A 26,861-nucleotide genomic window follows, 5' to 3' on the forward strand; every position below is an offset into this window, starting at 1 on the left:
TGTTTTTCAAAATTACGATCACGCTCTTTTAATGCTTTCATAAAATATCCATTGTCTATCTGTATAATAATACAGGTTTCTTGTATTCCCAAGGAAAACTGCCAAAACATTCAGACAGTGAAATCGCAACAAAGATTTTATCACTCAAAATTAATAGTGAAGTTTCGGAAACTACTAATTTTCAGCCATAAAACTAGTAAGTTCGTGCGAACGGACAATTTCAAATATGGAACAGAAATTATGCAAAACCGTTGTAAAGTCGAGCTTCCTCGCATTTAAATTGTTTCAGGATTGTAGTTAATTCCTGTCATTTACGTGCATTTGCATAAGATGTCGCGAAACGGCACTCATATTTCAGGAGTTCCAGTCTGATTTCATGATAACTAAGACTACAAATTATAATGACAGCAGAGTACTCATGCTATATTTTAAAGTTTAAACTATCCCCTTAAAGGTAAGAGTACACCTTTCGCCATCGTACTCAACGAACGAAACGCATTCAGTTTTCTTTGTATATAAATTCAGACAAGTGAGTTCTCCATACATTTATGAAAATCCGTCTTTTTATTACTGATAGGTGGACTCTAACTTACTACGTACGATGTATAGTTAAATTGTCTCATTTCTCTTTCAATATGTATGTCATACTTTTGTTGGATAAAGAAGTACTCTATTTCTATTCTATGAACTTGTTACTGTATTCAATATTATGTTAAAAACTCAATTTACTTTGCGAAATTACGAACAAATTTGCATACTATAATGGTAAAATTAAATTGGCGCACCAAAATTGAACTACAACCAATTTCACCGTTCATTGACTCGTGGAAATCGTTCTATTTTTACACAGATTCTAAAAAAAAGTAATGACTATGTTACGATACACTTCGATCACGTTACCGTAAATTATTACCTGTAAAACCACCAGGAATAGAACAGACTTCACGTATCTACCATCGACGAAATTTGTGACCTTAACAGTAGTAGTATAAGGAATATTTTTGGTTGTAAAAGGTAAATTTGGGTTTCATAGGTTGATGTATAGTATATGCCTTGTGGTTGCGGTTTCTTTATATTCATACTTAGACATGTAACATATCTGCATTTATACCATTAAAAAAGCTTATACTCGTATGTAATAAACTAATGCATATTTTTACACTAACAAGTTCAAATAACAGGATTAGAATTTGTTGTAGTTTTCTCGGACAATGCCAAAACAACTACTTACTGATCAAGTTTTGTTCTAAGTTTTACGCATTTATGATTTTTACGTTACCTAGGTATACACTCACAAGAAATGAATGAATTCCAGTGACAATTTATATCACCTAATTACTCTTAAACGGAAATGGCTAGCTTAATGACGCCGTCTGCAATATTGAAGTACATTTAACATTAGAATATTACCAAAAAAAAACTTTTTTTTTTTATTCTAAATAAATTTTTAAAAAGTTGCGGTCATTTGGTGTTGATATTTTGTAAGTGTATTTTATTGCTATTGAGTTTATTATACATTTGTTTCAGAGTACCAGAAGTTCGAGTGCATTGTGTATTATCAACATACCAACAACACCTACAATACCAATATACCTCCGATCACCGCCACCGCTGCCGTGAAATACGAAGGAATAAGTGAACCAAAAGAAAATCCGTCCCGACTTAAATAGTCTACTTCATTGAAGCACAGTTTTGTAGACCGCTTGCTACATTTCAGGGGCATATCCTTCTCCCCACAATTTTATAGTGCTGAAAGTCATAATGTAATGTTAGGGGTGTCTCATGAGAAACACACAGCCGAAGACAAATCAACCGATATACAGTTCTCCCATATTAATAATGCGCATGCAAATCTTCGCAAACTGTCGTATTCCCTTAAACACCCGAATCATTTCTTAAACAAAGCACTTGCATTTTGATCCTTGTTCGAAAGAAATAGTAGTCAATATCATGTGACACATAATCGAAAACAATTTGGGCGGTCGGTGGCTGTCACCGATCAGTCAAGGCTCTCAAGGTCAAGATCAATATTACTTTTGTGGAAGTATAAAGAGCTGCAATTACACATCGTTCTTGTTATTTTTTTCAAATGTGAATTTAATTTCAACTTTAATTATTTTTGACGATGCCATATTATGAGGCACATTTAAGAATAAAATATACGTCACATTGATAGACTTCACTTTGCCAATAAAGCCACACCCAAAAGACCAAGTTTGTAATTGTAAGTTTGTAAATACTTTTGAACTGAGATTTTAATGTAAACATTTTTATTAATGTGAAATAATCAGTGCTGTAAATACTTTTCAACTGAGATTTAAAAAAATTAATATAAACCTGTGTTTGAAATCCATTTCTCCTTATAATATAAACCTTGTGTTATTCAAACCTTCTTTCATCCATCTTTACATCAGCTTCAGTAAGACACTTGAAAAGTACCTACCTACTGTAACATTTTCGAAGTAAATTTTAATATTATGGAATATTATGAATTATCGAATCAAATTTCGTTACTGATAAATCAATTATCTCTTTTAGCACCAATTACATAATTCTACTAAAATTTCATGAAGAAAATGCACTTAACCACTCTAAATACATAATAGTTTTCTAACGCTCGGGAATATGACCGTTGCCGAACAATGACGAAGATTTCTATGTGCATTATCAATTTTGGGGAACTGTACAAGAATATTTCTGCTAGATTAACACAACTTTTAATATACCTAATATTTTTGAAACGAACAGTACCTACCTATATAATTTTAATACTTTCTAATGGGCTTATCGTAAATGCTAAGTTATAACTTCTTACTAATTACTTTTTTTGCAGTCGAAGATTTAAAAGCGTCATTGAACTCCCGAGACACGCATTCGCCTGGTCAATAAACACGGATGTCTGAATACCGAGTTAACATGCTTGTCGAAACCTGCTTCGGGACAGTTCACCAGTGTACCGCCACCGGCGCTACCGCGAGCACTGCTGACAACCTCAGCCCTTATATTATATAATTTGTTTATTTCATAACGCGCGAAGTATTCGTTTATTTTAAAAACATTGAGATCAAGAAATAATTTTTTTTCAAAGCGTTAATGGGTTTGGCTACGAATTTTCGTAGCATTGGCTACGAAATCTCGTAGCAGTGACTACGAAAATCGTAGCACACTGTAGCAGATACGAAAATGTTACGATTATTGATAAATAGAAACAGATTGGATTAATGTAAGTACCTACGTTACCTTTAAATTGTTATTAATCAGATAACAAAATACTCGTACCCATATACATTACCTACATTAAATTTTGTTTTGGTTGTGTAAAGTATAGAGTAATGGACGTTGACAAGTAATGAAAGAAGGTAAAATAAAGCTTTTATACAACATATGGGAGGTGTTGTTGATCGTAGGAGTGGATAATTAATAATATTTCCTGGTATCCAAAAACCATACAAGTGTATAATGTCTAAATAGGGCAACGACTTCAATACAGACTATCAATGGTTTTGTTTTTATTTGTAAGTGAACTCGTCATGCGATTTGTGATTGTTTTACCGGTAGCTTTTTTCTTTCTACACAAAGAATAGGTACGTCAATTTTGCTAAATATGTTGCTTTATAAGGCTTTATATAATCTATTCTTGTGTACAAATAAAGAATATTCTATCTATCTATCTATCTTTCTTAAAATTGCATGTCGAACCATATGTAGGGAAAACGTTTAATACACTCACGGGCAATGAAAAGGTTCCACTGAGAAAAGCACCAAATTACTTCTAAACGGAAAAGGCTAGCTTAATACCGTCTTCTGCAACATTGAAGTACATTTAACAGAGCATCAGGATCTTACCAAATAAGAATCGGTATTATTTTGTTCCAATTTCAAATTAAATCTTCCAAAAAATTGGGGTTGTTTGCTGTCGGCATTTTGTGAGTGGAACTTTTTCATTGCCCGGCAGTGTTACTTTGCGAGGTAGGACGGCATCAATTTCTTTGACGTTCCATAATTTCATCTTTATTATTATGCTACAAAAATCACACAGAAAATACCTTTTGAGACATCAAATTATAGTGAATAACATTGTACAATATTACAAATCAATATTTTTTTAAATCAAACCAGGTAAACTTTTCGCCGTTTTTTCCACTCGTGTATCTTTGAAGGGGATGACTCGTGGATGTGAAGGAAACCGCGTGTTGGTAATACTGGATACTAGTTTATTGTTGCTTGTACAGCGAGGTCCCGTGGAAAAGAGGCCGAGACTCCGCCTGTAGCGGCTTATATGCTACCACCACCCCCGACACTGCGCCATCTAGCAGGATGTATAGGAACTTAATAGTGTAGTAATGCTTAATAATCGATCTATGCAAGTAGCCTGCGAGATAACGCTGTGTTTACATAGGAAACTAAGTAGTTAAACCTTCTAATTTATAGATGGCGCTAATATATTGTTAACACAGTTAACAATCTTCCAGGATGCAGGCCTAAGTAATACAAATACCCTTGAAAATACCATGATACCCTTGAAATTATTGTAGAATTTACATCTCCACATAGGTTAGGTACGAGTACCTACGACGGCATGTCACTGAAGTCTAGGTCAACCATACGTTCCACTTTTGTTATGTATTCGGCTTTATCCTGTGAAATGCCTGAATTCCTAAATGCTTTCAAAAGTGCAATCTAAATCACCCATCTGTATCATCCCAGGCATGGCTATCTATGTGGAAGATGAAAGTGGTATGTGTTGTTATACTTATATGTATTTATATACATATTTTCGTGTCTGCCCATTCAAGACAATGCTTTTTGAAAGAAAGTCAGAATAATACGGGCTGAAGATAGTGATTTCACGGTATACCACGCCAGGTTATTTAATGACTACAGTATAGAATAGCTTCCCAACAAAGGCTTGTAATCAATCACTGTTAAATAGAGCCGCCACGCCTTGTAATAAATTAACGATTGAAAAAACGATTTACCAAATAAGTGCAACAGGTTCATTAAAGATAGTACGAACTTTTGTAGGGAGTTGTAACAATGTTTTAGCAAATTTTTACGGGTATATTGAAGTAAAATATAACATAGGACTTTTCTCTTTCCTGTGTTTGGCTCTTACGTTTGGTTAGTGTATATAGTCATATACTATTAATATTCCGACTATGGTGTAGCTTTCAAACATCACAGCAGTAAGTGAACAGGTAGGTACATATAAGCAAGCAAATACATATATTATAATTACACTGCAACTTACAACTAAACATTGCGGGATGTACTCGGTTATGCGTACTACAAAACTTTATTAACAAATGCTTTGCACCAAGCATAAATCAAAGCTGAAACTTTATCGTAACACATACCTTACATATCCATACCAATGCTGAAAAAAGCCGCCACCACAAGAACCTTGTAAGTTTGGAACTCCAACAATATTTATTAATAAACCACTTTATTTTGTTTCAGAACGCTCGCTCGAACTGCCTCCAGAGTGGCGCGCTATCAATTATGAAGATCAAACACTCAAAGTTGAGCTTAGACCCTCGCGTGACTGAGCCACATAGCGCCTAGCCGGCCGTGTAATATGCCAGTGATTTGGCAGTCTTCAAAACAGCCTATGTACGTGAGGACCGTCTGGGTAGACGGCTTCCGACACGCCATCCTCAACACCGACGACCCCTACTTCCAGATCCTGAAAGCGAAGAGGCGACCACAGTCCTCCATCAGCTACAGGCAACACAGAAACTGCGACTCCCGCCTCAGCAAAGAGTTTGAAGGGTTGAGGAAACTGAACTTGGTCGTCACCAGCGACAAGTCCATTCACCCTCGACCCAACACCGCGCAGCCTAGCGTAGAGAGGCTTGACTTGAAGGATATAGAGCAGGAGACTGAAAACAAGTTCGTGCTGAGGCCGAGAACAGCGCAGTTGAACGAGTTCGAAAGCGCCCGGCCCAAGTACGACAGCTTCATCGACATGAAAACGTTAAAGAGCAACCGGACTTGCAGGACCGAGGTGAAGGAGAGCACGGAACTGTCAGACAGAGTGCTACAATGGCTGGACTTAGCCGGCAAAGTGGACTTACTAGCCCCAGAGAACGATGCCACACGCATGGCCCAGCCAAGGCACAGCTGGCCCGACGTGCAGAAACGAAACCACTTGACCAAGTCTAAGACAGCCGTGGACGTCAGGAAAGATTCAGCGAAGGAGTCCCCGAAAGAGATGGCGAATGTCCTGTACGAGAGAGGAGATATCGATCGCCAGGAGTTTTACGTGCCAGCTGCCGCCAACACGATCGAGACCTACGCGCGGCTGTCACGAGCCGACAGGGCCACGCCACGCGACGCACGCAAGCCCAGAGACTACGTCAAAACAAAAACCAGAGACCTAAGACGGAACGTGCAGGAGACCCGGCAAAAGATTGCATCGGAGAGAAACGCCGTGGAGAAGCAGTACGCGGACTTAGTTAGCAGAAAAATATTACCTGATTTCGGCAAACCGAAGAAGCAGGTGCATATTTTTATTCCGGAGGCCGTCAATAAGAAAACGGACAGCTTGATATCTCAAACTTCTTAATGCCTAATTAATAAATAATAATTTATGTATCATTTAAATTTTTAGCTGTGTTTCAGTCTATCACATATTTCGATTTTAGTTAGAACAGTTTTCTTATCTATTTCATAATATATCGAATTCACAGTCATGAAATAGATAACAACTGAAGGATATTTTCTGCAAACTTAAAATACTGACCAGTTTCTATCAGAAACGGAGCATAACACCAAAATAGTTTGTTCCTTCCCGTAGAACCCAGCTCTATGGCATAACTTTATAGCTGCAGTAGTAAAATTTCATGAATCAGTTAATTTTCAGTCAATTCATTAGCATGAGCGGCCTTAAATATCTCGTGGAATTTTCGCTATAGAGACTTTCCGAGGTTTTACAAAGTCTAGTAAACTTTCAAATACTGAAGGTTGTTTTGAATGGATCAATGTGTAGTGTATGTACAAATGTATAAATAAATAAATAAATAAATATGTGGGGACATCTCACACACGGCCATCCGACCCCAAGCTAGGCAGAACCTGTGTTATGGGTGTCGGACAGCTGATATATCTACACAAATACATAGATAGATAGATACTAAATATAAATATCACCACCCAAGACCCGAGTACAAATATCTGTCTTTAAACAAATATCTGCCCCAGCCGGGAATCGAACCCGGGACCTCCGGCATAGCAGTCAGGGCCACTAACCACTACGCCATTCGACCGTCAAAGGTATGTATGTACTGTACCGTATGTAGGTACTGTATGCTGTCGTGTAATGTAGTCTGATATAAAGTCAAGTATGTCATATGTATCACATAATAATACAACTTTACATAGTTAAACTCACGAGTCATGTATTCGTCGAGTCATGTATTATTCCCCAGTAGTTTCCGATCGAAAAAGGATTTCCCTTTTCACTGCTATAAATTGTACTTGTGTTATGTGTAGCGTGTATTCGAGATAATATGTACTAATACTGATGCTGATATATTTTATAACGTTACTGGGATAAAAAATCCTACTGTGTAATAGTGTTATAATCCTGAAAATATGTAAGTATGGGTGGATAGATTCCTGTGATTCTTTCACGGGTGGAAGATTTTTTATAAAATTTGGCATGTAGGTAGAAAACTGCTATAAAAAGCCTAGTGTTAATCATGGGCATTCATGGGTGTCCGGTTTTTTATGGGACAATTATATTATGGGATAAAATCACAACAGCGCCATCTAGTGTTGAAAAATAGAACTAGCTCTTACCCCGAAGGCGATGCTAGTGACATCTCTGGCCTGGAAGCGCGAGCGCAGCGGCGGGTCGAGCGGCTGTCCGCTGTACCGAGGCACCGGTAGCCCCAGCGCTATCACACGGAAGTTGTATTCTAGACACCTACACCAGAGACTATAGTGTAGGTAGACTAACCATGATACACCACTGATTGCTACAAGCAATAACGCCAAAAATCCTAACAGCGCCACCTAGTGTCGAGAAATGGAACTATCTAGTATTCAACTCTTACCCCGAAGGCGATGCTAGTGACATCTCTGGCCTGGAAGCGCGAGCGCAGCGGCGGGTCCAGCGGCTGTCCGCTGTACCGAGGTACCGGCAGCCCCAGCGCTATCACACGGAAGTTATATTCTATATACCTATACCAGAGACTATAGTGTTGTAGAATGTAGACTAACTATGCTACATCACTGAGTGCTACAAGCAATAACGCCAAAAATCCTAACAGCGCCATGTAGTGTCGAGATATGGAACTATCTGGTGTTAAACGCTTACCCCGAAGGCGATGCTAGTGACATCTCTGGCCTGGAAGCGTGAGCGCAGCGGCGGGTCCAGCGGCTGTCCGCTGTACCGAGGCACAGGCAGCCCCAGCGCTATCACACGGAAGTTTTCATCAACGCGAACGAGACGCCATTTTTGTAACTCTTCTTCGCCGTGCTCCTGGATGAGTGAGAGGAATTAATTAGCAGGAGTTCACGATCGCAGCTGGTAATCGTCCACTGACATGGCTTCTACAAAGGAGCGCCACAACACTCTGGCCTTCCTCATCCAGTCAATATGCCTGTTTTTAGACTCCATATTATTTTATCGGCATTATATGGATTATAAGTTTGACTTAAGGCGCCGACACACTAGCGGAGGCAGCTTACGGACGCGGCTATGAGCCGCGACTAATAGTGTCTAGTGGCTGACCGCCGCGTCCGTAAGCCGCGTCCGCTAGTGTGTCGGCGCCTTGATATTTCTTTTTTATTTATGAAGATTATAACAGACTAACTTTTAATAGTGTGTCTGTGACAATAACAAAAAAGTTACTTAAGGAATATGCATAAAAATACCTTCAACAACTTGTCGTATCTCTCAGCAGGCACCAAGAACCTTCCATCTTCCAGGTGCATTTCCCTGTTTTCTAATAAGTTATTTAGCACTGGCAACACATTCCGCTCTGCCTTCTCTATGCCTTCGAGAACGAGGACTCGGCCCTCTACTGCTGCTCTCACTGCACTCTGGAATGAGGTAAAAATATTGAATACTTCACACTCAGGAAGTTTAGGAAATGTGGAAGTTGGGTTTGACTTCATGTTTAAAACTATATTTTCTCAACATTATTGGTTTTTGAAATAAGTTCAAAATTTGAATACAAATACAAATCGTTTATTTGGTGCTAAAGTAAAGTTAACACATGCATCTTATCTCTAGTCCATACACTAGGATTGTATATATTCAAACAATACACTATGTACCTATCTATATTTTACTAATAGCTGTGCATCCAATAATAGTTAATATACTTTGTTTAGGGTATTATTGAACTTATGTAACAAAATACACACCTGATCAAAGTATTTTGCGGTGGAGTCCTGGATCTCTCTCCGCTGCTTCAAGTCAGATTCAGTTGTGTCTCGGGTGAGGGCCACATACTCTATCTCTCTCTTTGTCAACTCCAAGTATTGCATTGCTACTTGTCTCCTGCAAAAACAGGTACAGTATAAATATATTATGTTATATTTATGTAAGTAATGTAGTACTTTCAATATAAAGTTTGGTTATGGGATATGCTCCCAGCCAATGCCAGCACTCTATGCAGTTGCGGAAGCCTCCAGACTATGTCACATCTTATAGTGTCCTAATGCCCCAAAGTGCAGTCAAGGAGACCTGATGAAGGCCAATGATCTCGCAATAAGAGTAGCAAAACACTGGAGGAAGATAGCTTAGTGCATTTACACAATTGAAGAAGAGGAATATAAAGTTTTATTATTATGGAATTTAAAAAAAACTTATTTTTACTCATTTAGGATAGGGCTTACTTGCACATGATGTATAAGACTTATAAATTAGAAATGAATTAAAACAAACCTGTGTGGTCCTGGTCTTCCAAGAAGGAACATATCTTGGCCGAGAGAATCTTTCTGCATCATCCAGCGTAAATTTCTTAGTGTACTTTGCGACAGATTTTTAAGCTCCCCATCGTTTATTTTCACTTAAACAAATTTGACAAATTATTATGAAATCTAATACAATTTATTATTTGTCTTGAGCAAAACAAACAAAACATTTTGAGGTTATAATACAGCAAGTTTACTCACAGTATTTTCTGGGGACATATTCAACATTCGAAGGTGTCTCTATTTCCTTGGTCACGTCCCCGATGGTCACTTTCCCCTCACTGGAGTAGCCACGGACGCAGTTTGAGGAAACTATCGTTTTTCTGCCGCTCAAAATACGTATCAAAACATCGATCCTACGAACGGTCACTGCTGGCTTATACATGGTTTTATAAATAAAAACTGTCTAGTTACCAATGGAATATATTATTTTCTTTCAAAAATGTATCATTATGATAGGTAAAAGGTTTTTTATTGCGTAAAAATCGCGTTTTATTGCAATATTTATCAAGTCCAAAGTCTACTACAATCTAAAATCTGTCAACTGTCAAAGTGACGTTTTACAGCTGATCAAATTTTTTAATTTTTTTTATGCCACAGGTTTAACTTGTAATCAGCCTGGAAAATCAGTTTAATAAAAATCCAATGAGCCGTTTTCCTTGACAGCTGTCAGTTGAGCTTTTGGCTAAGCCGATAGATGGCGTGAAAACGCAGTGTACCAACTGTCAAAAATTACATAGAGAGCAAAGAGTACTAAACTCAGAATAAGAACTCACTAGTTGTGATTAAATGTCGGGTGGTAGCGCGAGCCATCCTTCCGAGGCTCAGACTGCATGTGGCTTGGGATAGTGCTAAGTATTCTGTGAATAGTTCTACCCGCGCCGTCACGTAGTGTTCTTATCTCTATGCGCGCCGTTTGAACGGGTGCTGCGTGCGAGAACTGATTTTCTATTTTTATTTATTGTATGATCCTAAATTGGCAGTTAGTTTGGCATTCCGTTTTCGTAACTCTATCTTCAGATTGGCAAGGGACCATGATCCATAGTCCCTAGGCATTATTACAGTATAGCAGTCACTATCACAAGAGTCACTATCTCACAAGAGTCACTATCTCAAAAGAGTCACTATCTCAAGTGCACTAACAATACAGTATCAAGGGAGGAGGAGCAGATAGCTCAACTACAACTCAATTAATACAGGAGAAACACAAGGAAACTGAGAAAACTTGAAAAGAACGGCTGTACGCACAATCGCACTGAACGCTGAAGCAACAGTGACATCGACATCATAGAGAAAATAATACTACAATTCTACCTACCTACGTCACTTTCACATTTCGTTAGCCTCACAGAATAACATATTGTGATCTGAGTGTGTTCTGAGGGTTTGAAAGTTGGTACAACCCCAGACAACGCCATCTATTTCTCCAAAAAGGAACTTTTTTTTTTTTAACAAACGCCTCATTCTTTTACAATATCGTTTTCTTTAGCGAAGGATAAAATAATAAAATAAAAATAAATATTATTCAAATCCATGAACTGATATCAATATTTATGTTACTTCTTTTAGCCGTAAGTCTTGTTTTAAAAGGTTCACTACTTATTCAAATAAAAAGACAAATTAATTACATAATTTATAACGTTTATTTTCTATTTATAAGGTAGGATAGTAGGAATAAGAAGTATAATTATGTTTAAGTAGATAGATTTACTCGTTTAGTTAGATACACGTATCTATCAACATCTATAGTCTATACAATACATATATAAATTGCACATAACAAAGATACAAATAACAAGACACAAACACACCTAAAGAAACTACTAATTAGGTAGCTAAAATGTGCTTCAGATCATAGCAAGATATGTTAACATTTTATGGATTTTCATCCATATCTATTGGTTCAATTTTCACACTAACAAAATCTGTTGGCTCCAACTCAGATTCGCTTTTAGGACTATGCGGCTCACTCTTAATCTCTGCATTCTTATTATCAGTACTTTTCGCAGATTCAGAGTCACTTTTGGCTTCAACGTCTACGTCATCGTCATCATCATCATCATCACCGGAAAGATTTTCCTCTTCACTCAGTGGTTCTTCTTTGGTAACCACCATTTCAGGTGGGGGAATGTTTACAAAATGGTCAGTGATTGTCTCTGGCTGAGGTTCTTTGGGAGGGCCGAAGATGCGAGTGATCATTTCCTCATCAAGGCCCAGTTTGGCAACGCTTCGTCTTACGTCTACTACATCTATGAACACTTTGGTGTTGCCGCCAAATTCTGCCAATTTGGCCGTGTGGCGCCGGCGTATGTGTCTCAGGATTGACTTCTTGATTGTAAACGACTTCGGGCACAGTTTGCACTGGAAAAGATAAGTGATTATTAATAATATAATGGTAAATAATGTAGTTTTTTAAATGGGGCATGGGTTGGTCGGATCACAGGCTTATGATAAAGAAAGAAGCGCAAGTAAATTGTTGTTTAAATTCATAAAAACAATAGTGAAACGTCAAGTAGGGACGATGATATACATTTGCGTGTAAAACGTGATGATATGAAAACTCCGCTCCGATTGACATTTGGTCAAGTTACATGGCTCCGCAACGCCACGGCGCTTGCCAGCTGCTTCTGCCACCCTTGGACACGATACAGAGATAGACATTTGAAAGAAGAGATACCTGCAGATTCTTCCTCGTACAATGTGTGACGACATGGCTCCTCAACGCCACGGCACTAGCTAGTTGCTTCTGACAGAGAGGGCACGGGTACTGCGCGCGGTGGTGCGTGGTGCGCAGGTGCCGGATCATGTAGCGGTGGCACGGGAGAGAGAGATAGACACAGAAGAGAGAGAGAGAGAGAGAGAGAGAAGGAGATACCTGTAGATTCTTCCTCGTGCAATGTGTGTCTGGCTAGTTGCTTCTGGCACAGCAGAGAAGTGAAAGAAGGACATAAGTACCTGTAGATTCTTCCTCGTGCAATGTGTGACGACATGGCTCCTCAACGCCACGGCACTGGCTAGTTGCTTCTGACAGAGAGGGCACGGGTACTGCGCGCGGTGGTGCGTCGTGCGCAGGTGCCGGATCATGTAGCGGTGGTCGCGGTAGCGCTTCTCTGGAAGTAAAAAGACAGACTTTAATGGGTGTAGAAGGCTTTTTAAACTTAAATTTCATTTTGTGAACATAGTCGAAGCTTACAAACGGTTTGTGCGTTTAATAATAAAGTATAAAACTATAAATAAATATAACCGTTCTTCAATTTTCATACACAAATCACTATCTATTTCAGGAATCAAATCCGGGTCCTCTGTTTGTTGTTGATATAGATTTCTATGCTCATTTGGCCATACTTGCCGAGGCATGTGCCACGCAAAGCATCGCCTATTATGTTTTAGTTTAAATGACGTAGTCTTTTACACTCTTTTTCATTTATTGTTATTCTTATGATACCCGAGCACACTCATAACCTTATCTACATCAAACCTCGCAGTTAATGCTCTTTAGGCGTTACATAGATGAGGCATATGTGTATTACCAGCTGAAGATGATGATAGCTACTCACTACAGATAGGGCACGGCACTTGCGCGTTCTTGTTGTGCGACTTCATGTGCTCTCTCAGTGCGCATGCGCTGGTGTACACCTTGGCGCACACCGCGCACGTCTCCAGCTCTGGAACAACCACGCCTGTTGTCATTGTGGGATGGGCTCTTAAATAGTCAGATTTATTTTGAATGTAAAAGTCTTGCAATATTTGGCGCAAAAGACGGACGCATCCAAGTCTGAAACGGACCTGGATTATCATCAAGGGACTGGTTCCTCAGAGACAAGGGTGTCATTTGAATGTAATGTTAGCTGTGAAGGTGTCTAGCCTTTTAGCAGCCATTTTTATTTATGAACAGTGCAAACATATGAGTGCTATCGTAAAATATTGAGCGATCTGAATGAAATAAAACTACTTAGGAATTGTTTTTACCCGTGTATAATCAATTATTTGAACAAATTGTTTTGTTCTGAATTAGTCAGCATGAAAGAGTAGTAAAATAAAAACATAAATATATATTTTATCTGCATTTTCACAACATAAAATCTCTCTATCACAAACAATCATGCAACAGGCTCTTTGGGACTCAACTTACTTTCTCCAGTATGTTTCCGGATGTGGTAGGTGAGCTTAGATTTCTGTACGAACGTTTGTGGGCAGTACATGCATGAAAATATTTTGTCTCGCACATGCGTTCTGAAACAAAAGAAAATACAATATTAGTAAAAAAAGATAGTCAAAGTATTACTTAGCTGGTGCAACTATGAAATAAAGTTCAAATTCAATGTTCAAATACTACATTGTAAAACAATGATGCGACGGCTTCTCATCCGTATGTCTCCTATTGTCTACACAACAGTTTCTTTATTCGTCAAACTATGTACCTTAACAACTAGGATATAAAGTCCACATTCACCTCATATGGCTACTACAAGCGCCCTTATCCGAGAACGTTCTAGAACAATGATGACACGTGTACGGCTTCTCGCCCGTATGCCGTCTCTCGTGGCGCAGCATGTTGGAGCGCTGCACGAAGCGCATGGGGCAGTAGGAGCACGCGTGGCGCGGACCCTCGTGGATCTGGACGTGCTCGCGGTAGGAGTCGCGCTTCTGTCAGTGATGGAAGGAATTTAATTGTAATTTGTGTGAAGTTTAGTGGTGAATAAGCTCAATTGTTTGCATTCTATCCTATCTCTGTGAGAAAGCCAGGGGTAGGTACCCTGGCTTTCTCGAGTGGAACCTTTGTGCATATCTCCAAGGACTAAATTGCCTGCATTGTTGGTATGATTTATGAAGTACAAAGTAAGTACTGAACGAGTGGGATTTACATTCGTTGCCTGGCGCCTATTGGCAGATATAACTAAGTCTGATTCTATATTCTAAAGTTACTAAAAGCCTGTGCAAAATGTTTGTGATGCATTGAACTACACTCTGAAATTCCAAAAAAACTACCTACCTAACTAATGTAGTTCTATCGACTTCCGTGGCGCTAGTGCTGCTAAATGCTAAATCCATTTGACACTATATTCCAGAATAGGCCACTTGATCTATTCTGAAAGTAGAACCTTCTCTTTCTACAACTAAACAACTATTTATCGATGGTAAATTAAATTCTAAACTTACCGAGAAAGTCTTGTTGCAATACGAGCAAGTATACGTGCACTGGTTGGTCTTGTGTGTGGCCTTGTGTGTGTACATTGAAGACTTGTATTTGAATGTTTTGTGGCAAACATCACACTCGAATGGGTTGCGGCCCGGGTGGCGGAGAAGGTAGTGGAGTTTTCTGGAATAAAATGCTAATGTTAATGTGTATGCAGGGTGATTGCTAAGTCCATGTATTCCTTTAAATTAAATAGGTGATACAGGAAGGCATTTCCAGAAATTAATATTTAGTGAAATGAAAAATAGATTATAATGAAAATTTAGTGAACTGAAAATATCGGCAGCTCAGAGCTAAGTATTCTTGGGTTTTCTAAACACTCATCATTTGTCATGTTGATAAAATAACATGTAATTATAAGATTTTATTGGCTACCGCTAGGTAACATCACATAGATATAGTTTTCGTAAATAAAGAGCTTGAAAACAAAGTTTTGAGCAAAATATCAAGCCAATTGCTTTTTGAAGTATAGTGACGGTATACTGATAATGAGAACTACACTCTAACCTCTCATCATTAGTAGTCAGAGCTGCCGGGCACAGCTTGCACTTGAACTTGCCCGCGCCGGCGCCGGCGTGGACGCGGCGCGCGTGCGCAGTGAGCGCCTTGTGAGTGCTAAACTCACGCGCACTGCAGTAGACGCACCGCTACTTGTGTCATATAACAAGTCCCCGGATAGAAATCTATGTATCTTAGTAACTATATGTATCTAACTAACTTTATGTAGGTATCTTGTTCCATTTATGACTAGCGATTGTAAATTTTAAAGGGTTTGTCAAGCAGTACGCAACGCATCGCTAGCGCCGACGCTCTGTTTGACGGTATTTTACCATCCATTTTACTCCGCGCGCTTTACTAAAACGCGCGTTTTAGCGCATTAGCGTCTTTGCCTTAGCGTTCTAAGGCCTTCTGTTTGATTTGTCAAACCTTTAAAATGCTAACGCTTGTCATAAACGGAACAAGACACATAGATCGGTAATAAAAAAAACACGAACCTCTCGTCATTAGTAGCCAGCGCGGCCGGGCACAGCTTACACTTGAACTTGCCCGCGCCGGCGCCGGCGTGCACGCGGCGCGCGTGCGCAGTGAGCGCCTTGTGCGTGCTGAACTCACGGGCACATTGCGGGCAGAATATGCGCCTGGAGGGGTGTAAGTCGGGCGGCCGGTGCATGGACTGGGGGAGGGAGAAATAGCGTTTTTTAAACAATTTACAAGCGCAACATACAATGTAATATATCTAAATACATAGGTAAGCTTCAGATATACATATATAATAAATAAAATAAAATAAAATGTGGAAAAGAAACACAGTTTTTAACAAGTTACAAGTGGTAGTGGTATGTTAGTTTCTTATCGGTCACAGTTCATCAAAAACAAAAATAAGGGATGTGGCTATGTAACGGACAAGATTGTGAAGATGTATAGTGTAAATTCATTTCCATAATTGGTAGGTATATTGTGTCCATTCTTATTATGTTGGTATAATTGACAAAACTCACCCTCAAATGGAACTTGAAAGACTTCCTCTGAGCCAAGGGCTTATAGCTACACGGCTCTATTGAGCAGAAGATCTTCGTAGCATCCTTGTGTTCCGCCCCAAAGTGTATCCGCATGTCGTCCACACTGCCCAGGACTATGCAGCAGAAGCAGCACTTGATCAGGTACTGAGGCAGCTCCGTGTCTTCATTGTGGTGATGCTCCAAGTAATGGTATATGAACCATACCTGAAAGTAAGTACATAAGTAATAATTAATCAACATTCATGATATTTGCAATGGTCCATCACTATTTGGCTTCATTGACACACACAAAAAGCTTTATATAGGATACATGGGCTGTAATGCATGAGAGACTTTTTTATTTTATTGATGATTATGTTTAAAACATTTACCTTATCACTGAATAGCTCAGAGCAAGATTCACACTTGTAGAACTCCTCTTTATGTTTTGTGTCAAAATGGTTCTTCTTCTGATGTGCTTCCCTTTCAGTCTCATTCCAGAACAAGCAAGGGCAGTATTTGCACTTGAAACCTAAATGGGGGCTAAAGCAATTGTCTGCATCCAGACTGCTCCAGTGCTCAGTCAAGTGCTTGCGAGTGGCGTCTCTGGAGTCAAACTCTTTCTCACAAAACTGACAAATCCACAAGTCTTCAAAGTCTCCTAGCTCTCCTATGCAATGGACTGTTAACTCACTCTCCGTGTCAAAAGTGGTGGCACACACCCGGCAAGAGTAGACCGGCAAAGCTCTCACATTATGCATCTTTGCTATGTGAGCTGTAAAATCAGGTGCCGTTTCAAATTTACTCTTACACAAAGGACAGTCAATATCCATTATGAAATCAGCTTTAGTACTTTCATAGTTTATCTCTGAGATTTCTGGTACAATATTAGAATTGATATCCATCAGTGTTTTGTTCACATACTCAAAGTAGCATTTTTGCAGCACAATCACTTCAGTGGATGTTACATCAAAGTCTTCATCACCAAAGTATGTTTTCCAAAGAGCATTTTCATCATCATCATCGGAGTAGCATTTTCGTTTTACTGATTTTGTTTCATCTTTGCTAGCATCTTTATCAGCCACCTCATGATCACTGCTGACTTCCTGTTTCACTTCAGGTATCAGAGCTTGCATGAAGTTATCATCAAAGTTTTCAGGTTCAGGGTCTTCAAGTGGTTTATTATCAAAGTCTACATACCCACATCTGGTCTGCAGGTTTAAATTATTCACAAACTCCAGACTTAAGTTAGCCCCAACTATGGTGAATGGGGGATCTTTGCCTGATAGCAATGCGGTGAAACATTTCAGAGTCAGTCTATGGAAACTCATGTAATGGTTGAAGAAGTCTGTGTGCTGGATGTTTGAGTTTGAGCACAGGAGACACAGAAACTTGGTGCATCCATCATATTCCAATTCCCAGAGGACTTCCGCATTTTTACTGGTGATATTTGACACATTGTGCTTCTCAAACAAGTGGCAGTTGTACTGGTCATTGTCCGGCGTCCGGAAGAAGCAGAGTCTACAGTACACCAGGTGGTGTTCGGTGCTCAAATGTTGGCGGAGATCACATTCTGTGTCAAAATTCTGGATGCACTGTGAACATTGCCACGGTACATGGAATAACTGGTGAGTATTCCAGGCTTCTCTGTCTGGCACAAAATATCTGGAAAAAGAAAACTTGTTGAAAACTAACGCCTTGAAATAAAAAAGTGTTTAAAGAAGTCAAACTACCTGCAAATTCCACAGAAATCCTTTTTGTGGTTTAAAATATAATGTGTAACAACTTTGGCTCTGTTAATGAACCACTCGGGGCACAAGAGACAGCTAAATGGACCCGTGAGGTTAAAATCTTTGAGATACAGCCACACATCCATAGGCCTCTCAGCTAATGGAGTTGTGAAGAGTTTTTTACGTTTTGGGCCAGGTTTATTTTTCTTCCGAGGAATGATATCGTTGTCGATTTCCTCATCGCTGTTGTTTTCCTCTGATTCAGGTGGTTCTGGGATGAGTTTCTTGTTAGCCGCTAGAACTGAAAGTGGCTCATCTTCGGAGTCGTCTGAAGACATCACGAATTATAGTCGATTCTGGCGCGTTCACGTCCAAGTTTTTATTCCGTATGGAAAATATATAGTACAGCTTTCCGCCAATTTAATTTTTACACAAATAGCTAGCTAAAGTTTATAGTTAAAACACATTTTTGCAAAAGATCGGGCGTTGCTGTTGGGTAAATAGAGAAATAGTGATGTACTCCGTGCTCCTCCTCTGTCAGTCTACTTTATCGATAGTTGCGAAACTATTAAAATCGTAAAGATTTCTAACCCTTATCAAAGTAATATTATAAAAGCCTACTTATTTATGGAATAAGGTAAATGGTTTGGCTTTTTATCATAATGCATTACCAACAATATTTCAATAAACGAAATATCGATTGGTAGACGAACGACTTTTGAACAGCACTATACATTACTATAGCAGTACACAGTACACAGAACAAAATGACAGCTATGCGCATTTGATGGACTTACACTGGCGAAGTAATGATTTGATGCGCCAAAGTACTTATTACTTCCATGATATTATTTGCAAAATAGGTGAATATCTCAATAAAGCTGTGTAATAAAGTGAATATTACTACTACACATTTGAGTTTTGGCAAAGAAGCAAAACAAATAACAAAACTTATCTATGCTATGCACTAAGCGAGACCGTTATTATTCTGGGTTTGCACTCCATCCTTGATGAAATATCGAACCCAGGACATGAAAAGTTTATCTAAACAGATTTTATTAGCACTTAATTACATGTAAAAATAAGCTAATGCATTTCAGTACGGGTACACTACAGAATTTCGAATTACTTTTTTACGAATATGAAAATAACGATTTTCATAATTACGAATTTCATAGTTCCGAATAATTCACAATCCCGAATTTTAAGTTTCCGAATAGCGAAAATCACGAATAGTATAATAAACGAAATTTCATACCACAGATTAATTAAAATGACGAAAGTCATATTTCCGAATATTATAATTTCGATGTTTCAAAAGTACGATTATTTATTATATCGAATTGTTAAAATTACGAATTCCGAATTTTTTATATTCCGAAAATACAAATTCCCGAATGTTTTTAGTGAACAAGAAATATTCATATATTAGGAATAGTACGAGTATGTTTATTAACAGCATAATCCGTATACAAACAAATATTTTTTAAGCTGTATTATATGAAACGCTCCGCTCCGCTTCGCTGCGCTCCGCTCCGCTTCGCTGCGCTCCGCTTTGTTTTTCAATATCTATGTGCACCTAACACGCTCCTCCTCGCTTTGCTCGTCGTCGCACCTATCTTTAGGTTTGGGTCCTAAGCTTTTTAAGGTTAACCACCGTAAAAATCCGAGCAATTGTATTATATTATGTTGGCTTTGTTCTGTAACTTAACAACAAATACTACAAATATTTTACTGTATAACAAAAAATTTACTCTATATTTGAAACGCTCCGCTCCGCTTCGCTGCGCTCCGCTTTGATTTTCGATATCTATGTGCACCTAACACGCTCCTCCTCGCTTTGCTCGTCGTCGCACCTATCTTTTGGTTTTGGTTCTGAAGTTTTAAAGACGTTTATGTATTTTTGTCAAATGTAATCAATTTAGTAAAATTAATAATGAAATTATCTTAATTTAAATTAATAATGTAATAAAAATAGAGTAAGTACTGATATTAATTGGTTAAATTAATAAATAATGTATACTTAGTTATAGAAATGTAATCAATTTAGTAAAGTTAATAATTAATAATGCATCATAATGAATTTAAGATAATTGATAAAATTTTGATATAGAATGTTAAATTGTAAAACTATATAAAATTAATACTTAAGTCACTTTAGTTTGGAAATAAATGGCATATTATATGATGATTTTTTGTCAAAATCACGAATTATCATATTTCCGATCGGGATTTTAATTTTTCGTGATTTTAATAAATAGGTATTTTATTTTTCGTATATTAAAGTATTCGTATTTTTTAACGTTCGTATATTTAACAATCGTAATAACAATATTCGTGATTATAATATTCGAAATTATAATTATCGTAATTTTTATAATTCGATATTTTTAAAAATCGGTATTGCAATATTTCGTAAATTACATATTCGGTGTTATCAAATTCGGAAAAAAGTTTTTCGGAATATTTGGGTGTTCCCATTTCAGTACCTATTCAACGAGTGATGAATCGAATAAGTAAATTTCCAAAATAAACAGTAACGAAACGTTTGTAATATATCTCGTGGCAGCCATTTTATAGAAAATATTTGTCTATGGTCTCAGCTAAAGAAAGGCGAAGCTAAACAAAAGGGTAGCATGTAGATAGCATTTACTAAAATAATAGTAAAATATGTATAAATTCTGACCGAAAAGACTTGTTTTTATTAATTAAATAAGTGACAATATCGTTTACAATGTATGTGTACAGTTTAAGTTCTCAAAATGAAGCTCAATGCATCGTGTAATGGTGGCCATTAGCAGCAATAATTATGTATATTGGCATTCTTATTGCTTTACGAATCCTCAACAACCAAACTGAGAAGAGACTTTCCGCTGTGTCAAGTTATTTCTGACTGTTCGCTATGTAAACTGAGTGCTAAAAGTTATTTATGTGTGAACAACCTGTGTCCAGTGTAAATAGCCCGTCGCCTCCGAGCCATGGCCCAGAATCAGGGTGAGGTTCAAGTGGGCACGCCGAACCAACCCGTCAAGGATAAGGATATATATGCTCTATTGCCCGATATTCGCACAAACGGCCCTCTCGGTCCTGACGAGCCGTGTCCTGGAGGCGAGGAGCTGAGGTGGCTGCCCGCGCAGGCCAACGACCGCGACCTGGTCATGTACCTGCGCGCCGCGCGCTCCATGGCAGCCTTCGCAGGCATGTGCGACGGCGGCTCCCCGGACGACGGCTGCGTGGCCGCCAGCCGCGACGACACCACCATCAACGCGCTAGACGTACTCCACGACTCGGGCTACGACCCTGGACGCGCTCTACAAGCCCTAGTGAAGTGCCCAGTACCTAAGGGTATTGAGAAGAAGTGGTCGGAGGAGGAAACAAAACGGTTTGTTAAAGGTATCCGACAGTTTGGTAAAAACTTCTTTAAGATTAAGAAAGACTTGTTGCCTCATAAGGACACTGCAGAGTTAGTGGAATTCTATTATCTATGGAAAAAGACTCCCGGTGCTAGTAGTAACAGGCCACATAGGAGAAGAAGGCAAGCGTCTCTAAGAAGAGTGAGGAATACCAGGAATTCAAGGGCAGGGACCCCTAAAGAGCAAACACCTGAAGCTACCCCCACAGTGCCAGAGACAAATGGCTCACGCCCGTCTCCAAATGCTAAAGAAGCAGGTGAGACTAGTTCAGTCACAGAAGATGAAAACTCTGAGGATGACAGTGATTCCAGAGATGCTGGTGAACCGCCTAAACCTGAGACTAGACCTGAAAATCCCGAGGATTCACCAAGCAGGATGAGGACTAGAAACAAATCAAAGGAACAGACTACACCGAATGGCAAGAAACCACAAGAGGAAAGTGATACAGACTCTAAACCCAAAATTAAAACAAAGCCACAAGTGGCACCAAGTACAAATAATAATGTCACAGAAAAGGCACCTCCACCTTCACCAGTGAGTAAAGAGGTAAAGAAACCAGCAAAGGTGGCAAATGGTAAGGTAGTAGATGTTTCTAAAGTTAAGAAACGCCTGCCAGATGATGGTAAAATTGAAGGGATAATGGATGGTGATGTACAAATGAAGAAGAAAAGGGCAGATAATCCACCTGAAAGCCCGTCAGAGAGCCTGACCAATGACAGCTTCCCTGCAATGGATGAGAGTGAACCTCCAGAACCAGAGACTGGAGCATGTGACTTTAGTATGGCAAAGACTGTAAAAGAACCTCCTGCACAACCTAACAAAGAGGCTGAAGCTGAACCACCTAAGCCTCCAGAGCCTCCCACTCCTAAAGTAGAAACTAATCCAGAACCTCTTATTAAAGTTGAGAAAGATCCAGTGCCTCCACCACCATTCAAAGCTGCAACTGAGAAAGATGACAGAAATGCACTGGATCTGAAAACTGTGCCTGATCCTGTCACACCCAAGGAGCCAGAAGTTATTGAACCAGCCAATCAACCTAGACCACTACCACACAACCAAGGGAATATGCCAAGTGCTGTATATCCTAAAACTGAACTTATTATACCTAAGGTAACACCTATGTCTGTTGAACCTATGGAGAAGATTAAAATCAAAGAAGAAATTGACACAGAAGAACATTCTCTTAATCTTCAGAAAGAGGAGTTCCAGAAAGATCCCCTTTCACACAATTTCCCTGGACATCCAATGAATCAGCCAAAGCCACTCAATTTAGAGCAGCATACAAACTTTTTTGTCAAAGACTCTCACATTTACAATCCCAAAATCAGCCATAATATTAAAATTGAAGGTGTACCTAGCAATATATTCAACCCTGTCAACATGCCCAAGGAAAGCTCTATTATAAGAAGTGCTAAAGATTTCTCACCAGGATTGCCATCTTTTCCATATCCACCAAACATGGGATTTGCACCTAGTGATCCTAACAAACACAACCTGATGAACCCACTGAAAACTGTCATAAAACTGGAACCAAGAGATGAGGCTGCAGAATTGAAGAGTCAGAATGCACCTGAAATATTCACTGCAACCATATCTACAGGGAATAAAATGGATGCAACTAACACTCCAAGGATGGAAACTCTGCAAAGAATAAGCCCATCACCTACAAATGTCCGTGGGTCTCCACCACCGATGGAACACCCCACCAACACCAACACAGAACCAATATCTCCAGCCCATGCACAAGAAAACAAAGAGACTGAGGCTGAAGACAAACAGCCAACTGACCTGAAAACCCAACCCATGCCCAAGATGGAGAATACTGGCCCTTCACTGAGACCTCCGCTGTTCCCACCTCCAGTGCGACCTGAGAACCTAGGAGTACGGTCCACTGAGCCATCCCCTATACCTGTGTCGTCACAGAGCATGCCCCCGCCTCTACACAGCCAGCCGCCGTCAATGAGCGGCCTCATGCCGCCAGGACCACTCATATCTGTAGGCAGTGGCGCCAACATAGGACCCTATGGATTTATGCCTTCATCGATGTACGGGCACCCCGGTGCTCACCCTGGACACCCAGGCATGGATAAGCCAGGCTCAATGCCTCCCGGGGCCATGCCACCACTTATTCAGCAGTTGCCTCCTACGCACGGAGTTCACCCTGGCAGCATGATCCCACCACCATCAAATCAGAATGATTCAATGCCCCAGGATCTAAAGATAAAGCAAGAAATCCCAGATAATATGCCAGCCAACTTATCCACACAGGGTAATGCAGATCCCCTGCAATCACTAAAGGAAGTGAAGGTGCCAGGATACCCGCTCGGCAGTTCAATATCGCAGCACCACAGCGCAGAGCGGGAGCGGGAGCGCGACCACCGCGAGCGAGACCGGGAGAGGGACCGCGACCGCGAGCGCGACCGCGAGCGAGACCGCGAGTCCATCTCCAGCATGGAGAACAACAGCCGGCCGCCGAGTCAGCCCGCCGACGCGCCGGGGCCGCCCAGCGCCTTCCTCGGCCCGCGCGTCGACAGCATCAAGAAGGAGCCCGAGTTCCTGCACCAGCCGCACCTGCCGGCCGCCGCGCCCGAGCCGCTCGCGCCCGTCAAGAGCCCGCACACGCCCACGCCGGGCAAGGCGCCGCCCGCCGGCCACGGCTCCGTCAACCACTCCGCCACGTCGCCCTTCTCGCGCCACCTGGCCAGCCCCTCGCACCGCCAGGTGTCCGCGTCGCCCGGCCACCCGCCCGTCTCGCACTCGGCGCTCAACCTCATGAACTCGGCGCCGCTGTCCATCCCCGCCACCATGGCCGGCGCGCACCCGCAGCACCCCTTCGCCTCGCCGCTGCACCACGCGCACCACCCGCTGCTGCACCCCTCCATCTTCCAGCTGTCGGCCGCCGCGCACGCCATGCACCCGTACTACGGGCACGCGCACCCGCACGGGCCCTACGCCGTGCCCTACGGCTACTACGGGCCCCTGCCGCACGCCGTGCCGCCGCTGCGCCACGACAAGCCGCTCGAGGCCACCACCATGCTGAGCTCCTCGCACCACAGCACCAGCTCCTCCGTCACCACGCGCCTGCGCGAGGACGGCGAGGAGCCGCGCCTGCACGAGACCACGCTCACGCACCACCACTCCACCAGCCACCACTCGCAGCTGCACGCCACCAGCGACAAGCCCAGCCACGCCGGGCCCGCCAACCACACGCTGTCCATCTCGCACTCCACCAGCAGCTCCTCCAGCCAGTCCATCCACCACAAGATGAGCGGCGGCGGCGCCAAGCCGGCCCCGGCGCACCTGCACCACCACCACCTGCAGCACCACGAGCGCCTGTCGCCCGCCGACCCCATGCTGCTGCGCCACCACCCCAAGCTCATGCCGCCCAACCCGAGCCACCTCATGATCCAGCCGAGCGGCATGGGCCACGGGCTGCTGGGCCTGCCGCCGCCGCCCAGCTCGCTGGAGTCGCTGCGCATGCACGCGGCCGCCGCCGGCCTGCCGCGCGCGCCCTCGCCGCACGTGCCGCCGCGCCGCGCGCCCGACGAGCCCGAGCTCAAGCCGGAGCCGCCGCCCGAGGACGACGAGGCGCCCAGCCCCGCGCGCGCGCCGCCCGGGCCCAGTCCCGAGCCCAAGATCGAGGACACGGAGTGCCACCGCTCGCAGTCCGCCATCTTCCTGCGCCACTGGAACCGCGGCGACTACAACTCGTGCACGCGCACCGACCTCGTGTTCAAGCCCGTGCCGGAGAGCAAGCTGGCGCGCAAGCGCGAGGAGCGGCTGCGCAAGCAGGCGGAGCGCGAGCGCGACGAGCGGGACAAGCTGGCCGCCGCCACGCGCAAGGCCGCCACGCCCGACAAGCCCGAGGGCAAGCCGCCGCGCGCCGAGCCGCCCGCCTCGCCCTACGAGCGCTTCCCGCGCCCGCCCGGCTACCCGGACACGCCGGCGCTGCGCCAGCTGTCGGAGTACGCGCGCCCGCACGCCACCTTCAGCCCCGGCTCGCTGCCGCGCCACTGCATGGACCCCGTGCTGCAGTATCAGCTGTCCTCCATGTACGGCGCCGGCGCGCGCGAGCGCCTCGAGCTCGAGCACCTGGAGCGGGAGAAGCGCGACCGCGAGATCCGCGAGCTGCGCGAGCGCGAGCTCAACGACCGCCTCAAGGAGGAGCTCATGAAGAGCAACGCGGGCGGGCGCGTGGACCCGCACTGGCTGGAGATGCACCGGCGCTACGGGGTGCCGCCGCCGCCGCCCGGCGCCGTGCCCGTGCAGTTCGGCCTGTTCCCGCCCGGCCACGCGCCCGCCGCGCTGTCGCAGCTGGAGCGCGAGCGCCTGGAGCGGCTCGGCATCCCGGGCGCCGCGCCGCCGCCGCCGCACCACCACCACGCGCAGCTCGAGGCTGCCGAGCGCCTGGCCCTGGCCGCCGACCCCATGGTGCGCCTGCAGATGGCCGGCATCTCGCCCGAGTACCACGCGCACACGCACGCGCACACGCACGCGCACTCGCACACGCACCTGCACCTGCACCCGGGCCAGCAGGCGGCGCAGGCGCAGCAGGAGGCGCTGCAGGCGCTGGGCCCCTACCGCCCGCTGCACCCCGAGCTGCTGGGCCGGCCCTACGCCGAGCAGCTGGCGCAGCAGGCGGCGGCGCACGACCAGCTGCAGCGCCAGCTGCTCATGGAGCGCGAGCGCGGCTTCCTGCACCCGGGCCACCCCGCGCACCCGGGGCACCCCGCCCACCCCGCGCACCCCGCGCACGACGAGCTCATGCGCCAGCAGCGCGAGCGCGAGCTGAAGGTGCGCGCGCTGGAGGAGGCGGCGCGCGCCTCGCGCCCCTAGGCCGCCGCGCCCGCGCCCGCCCCGCCCGTGCTACTCAGCGACTGAGCGCGCCCGGGCCCAAACCATATTTATTACAACTTACGTATTTAAGTTCTTTTGTAATGGTTTTTATCGTCGCATGGTTGTAGTATGTTTATTTTCCATGCTCAAATTTTTTTAATAACTCCTAGTCATAATTAAAATTTTAAATCGTGCGTTATGAGGTGATAGCGAGTGACACGTTATACATGATTAAATTTTAGTTTAAATTATTAAT

General features: G+C 42.8%; 4 protein-coding genes across 5 annotated transcripts in view; 2 read left to right on the forward strand and 2 right to left on the reverse strand.

Annotated features, from left to right (window-relative positions):
- The window catches only part of LOC105393939 (von Willebrand factor A domain-containing protein 8), a 34,586-nt gene extending 24,108 nt beyond the window's left edge, over positions 1-10,478 (reverse strand). The window contains exons 1-5 of the mRNA XM_048622479.1: positions 10,132-10,478; positions 9,902-10,025; positions 9,379-9,514; positions 8,884-9,051; positions 8,324-8,488 (exon numbers count right to left, since the gene is read on the reverse strand). Coding sequence (XP_048478436.1) covers positions 8,324-8,488; positions 8,884-9,051; positions 9,379-9,514; positions 9,902-10,025; positions 10,132-10,315 — 777 coding nt within the window. The 5' untranslated portion in view covers positions 10,316-10,478. The remainder of the gene's footprint in view (positions 1-8,323; positions 8,489-8,883; positions 9,052-9,378; positions 9,515-9,901; positions 10,026-10,131) is intronic.
- On the forward strand, positions 3,083-6,587 carry LOC125488849. The gene is made up of 2 exons (XM_048622470.1): positions 3,083-3,223; positions 5,461-6,587. The coding sequence occupies exon 2, from the start codon at positions 5,579-5,581 to the stop codon at positions 6,566-6,568; it is 990 nt and encodes a 329-aa protein (XP_048478427.1). The 5' UTR covers positions 3,083-3,223; positions 5,461-5,578; the 3' UTR covers positions 6,569-6,587.
- Positions 10,479-11,575: 1,097 nt separating the features above from the next.
- LOC105398414 (zinc finger protein 761) lies at positions 11,576-18,856 on the reverse strand. 2 transcript variants are annotated; one of them, XM_038115228.2, is made up of 10 exons: positions 18,360-18,856; positions 17,019-18,291; positions 16,627-16,851; positions 16,123-16,301; positions 15,091-15,250; positions 14,384-14,577; positions 14,063-14,163; positions 13,488-13,595; positions 12,886-13,040; positions 11,576-12,291 (listed from the first exon to the last, which is right to left on the reverse strand). In XM_038115228.2, exons 1-10 carry the CDS (start codon positions 18,692-18,694, stop codon positions 11,806-11,808), a joined length of 3,216 nt encoding a protein of 1,071 aa, XP_037971156.2. In that variant the 5' UTR covers positions 18,695-18,856; the 3' UTR covers positions 11,576-11,805. The 2 variants fall into 2 exon arrangements, with proteins under 2 accessions (XP_037971156.2, XP_037971155.2); XM_038115227.2 differs by having other exon boundaries at positions 13,488-13,610.
- A 2,092-nt stretch (positions 18,857-20,948) lies between these two features.
- Positions 20,949-26,738, forward strand: LOC105398506 (arginine-glutamic acid dipeptide repeats protein). Its single transcript, XM_038114917.2, has one exon. The coding sequence runs from the start codon at positions 21,335-21,337 to the stop codon at positions 26,603-26,605; it is 5,271 nt and encodes a 1,756-aa protein (XP_037970845.2). The 5' UTR covers positions 20,949-21,334; the 3' UTR covers positions 26,606-26,738.
- The last annotated feature ends 123 nt before the right edge of the window (positions 26,739-26,861 follow it).

The sequence above is a fragment of the Plutella xylostella genome, chromosome 8, assembly GCF_932276165.1.
Source record: "Plutella xylostella chromosome 8, ilPluXylo3.1, whole genome shotgun sequence".
Classification (NCBI taxonomy): domain Eukaryota; kingdom Metazoa; phylum Arthropoda; class Insecta; order Lepidoptera; family Plutellidae; genus Plutella; species Plutella xylostella.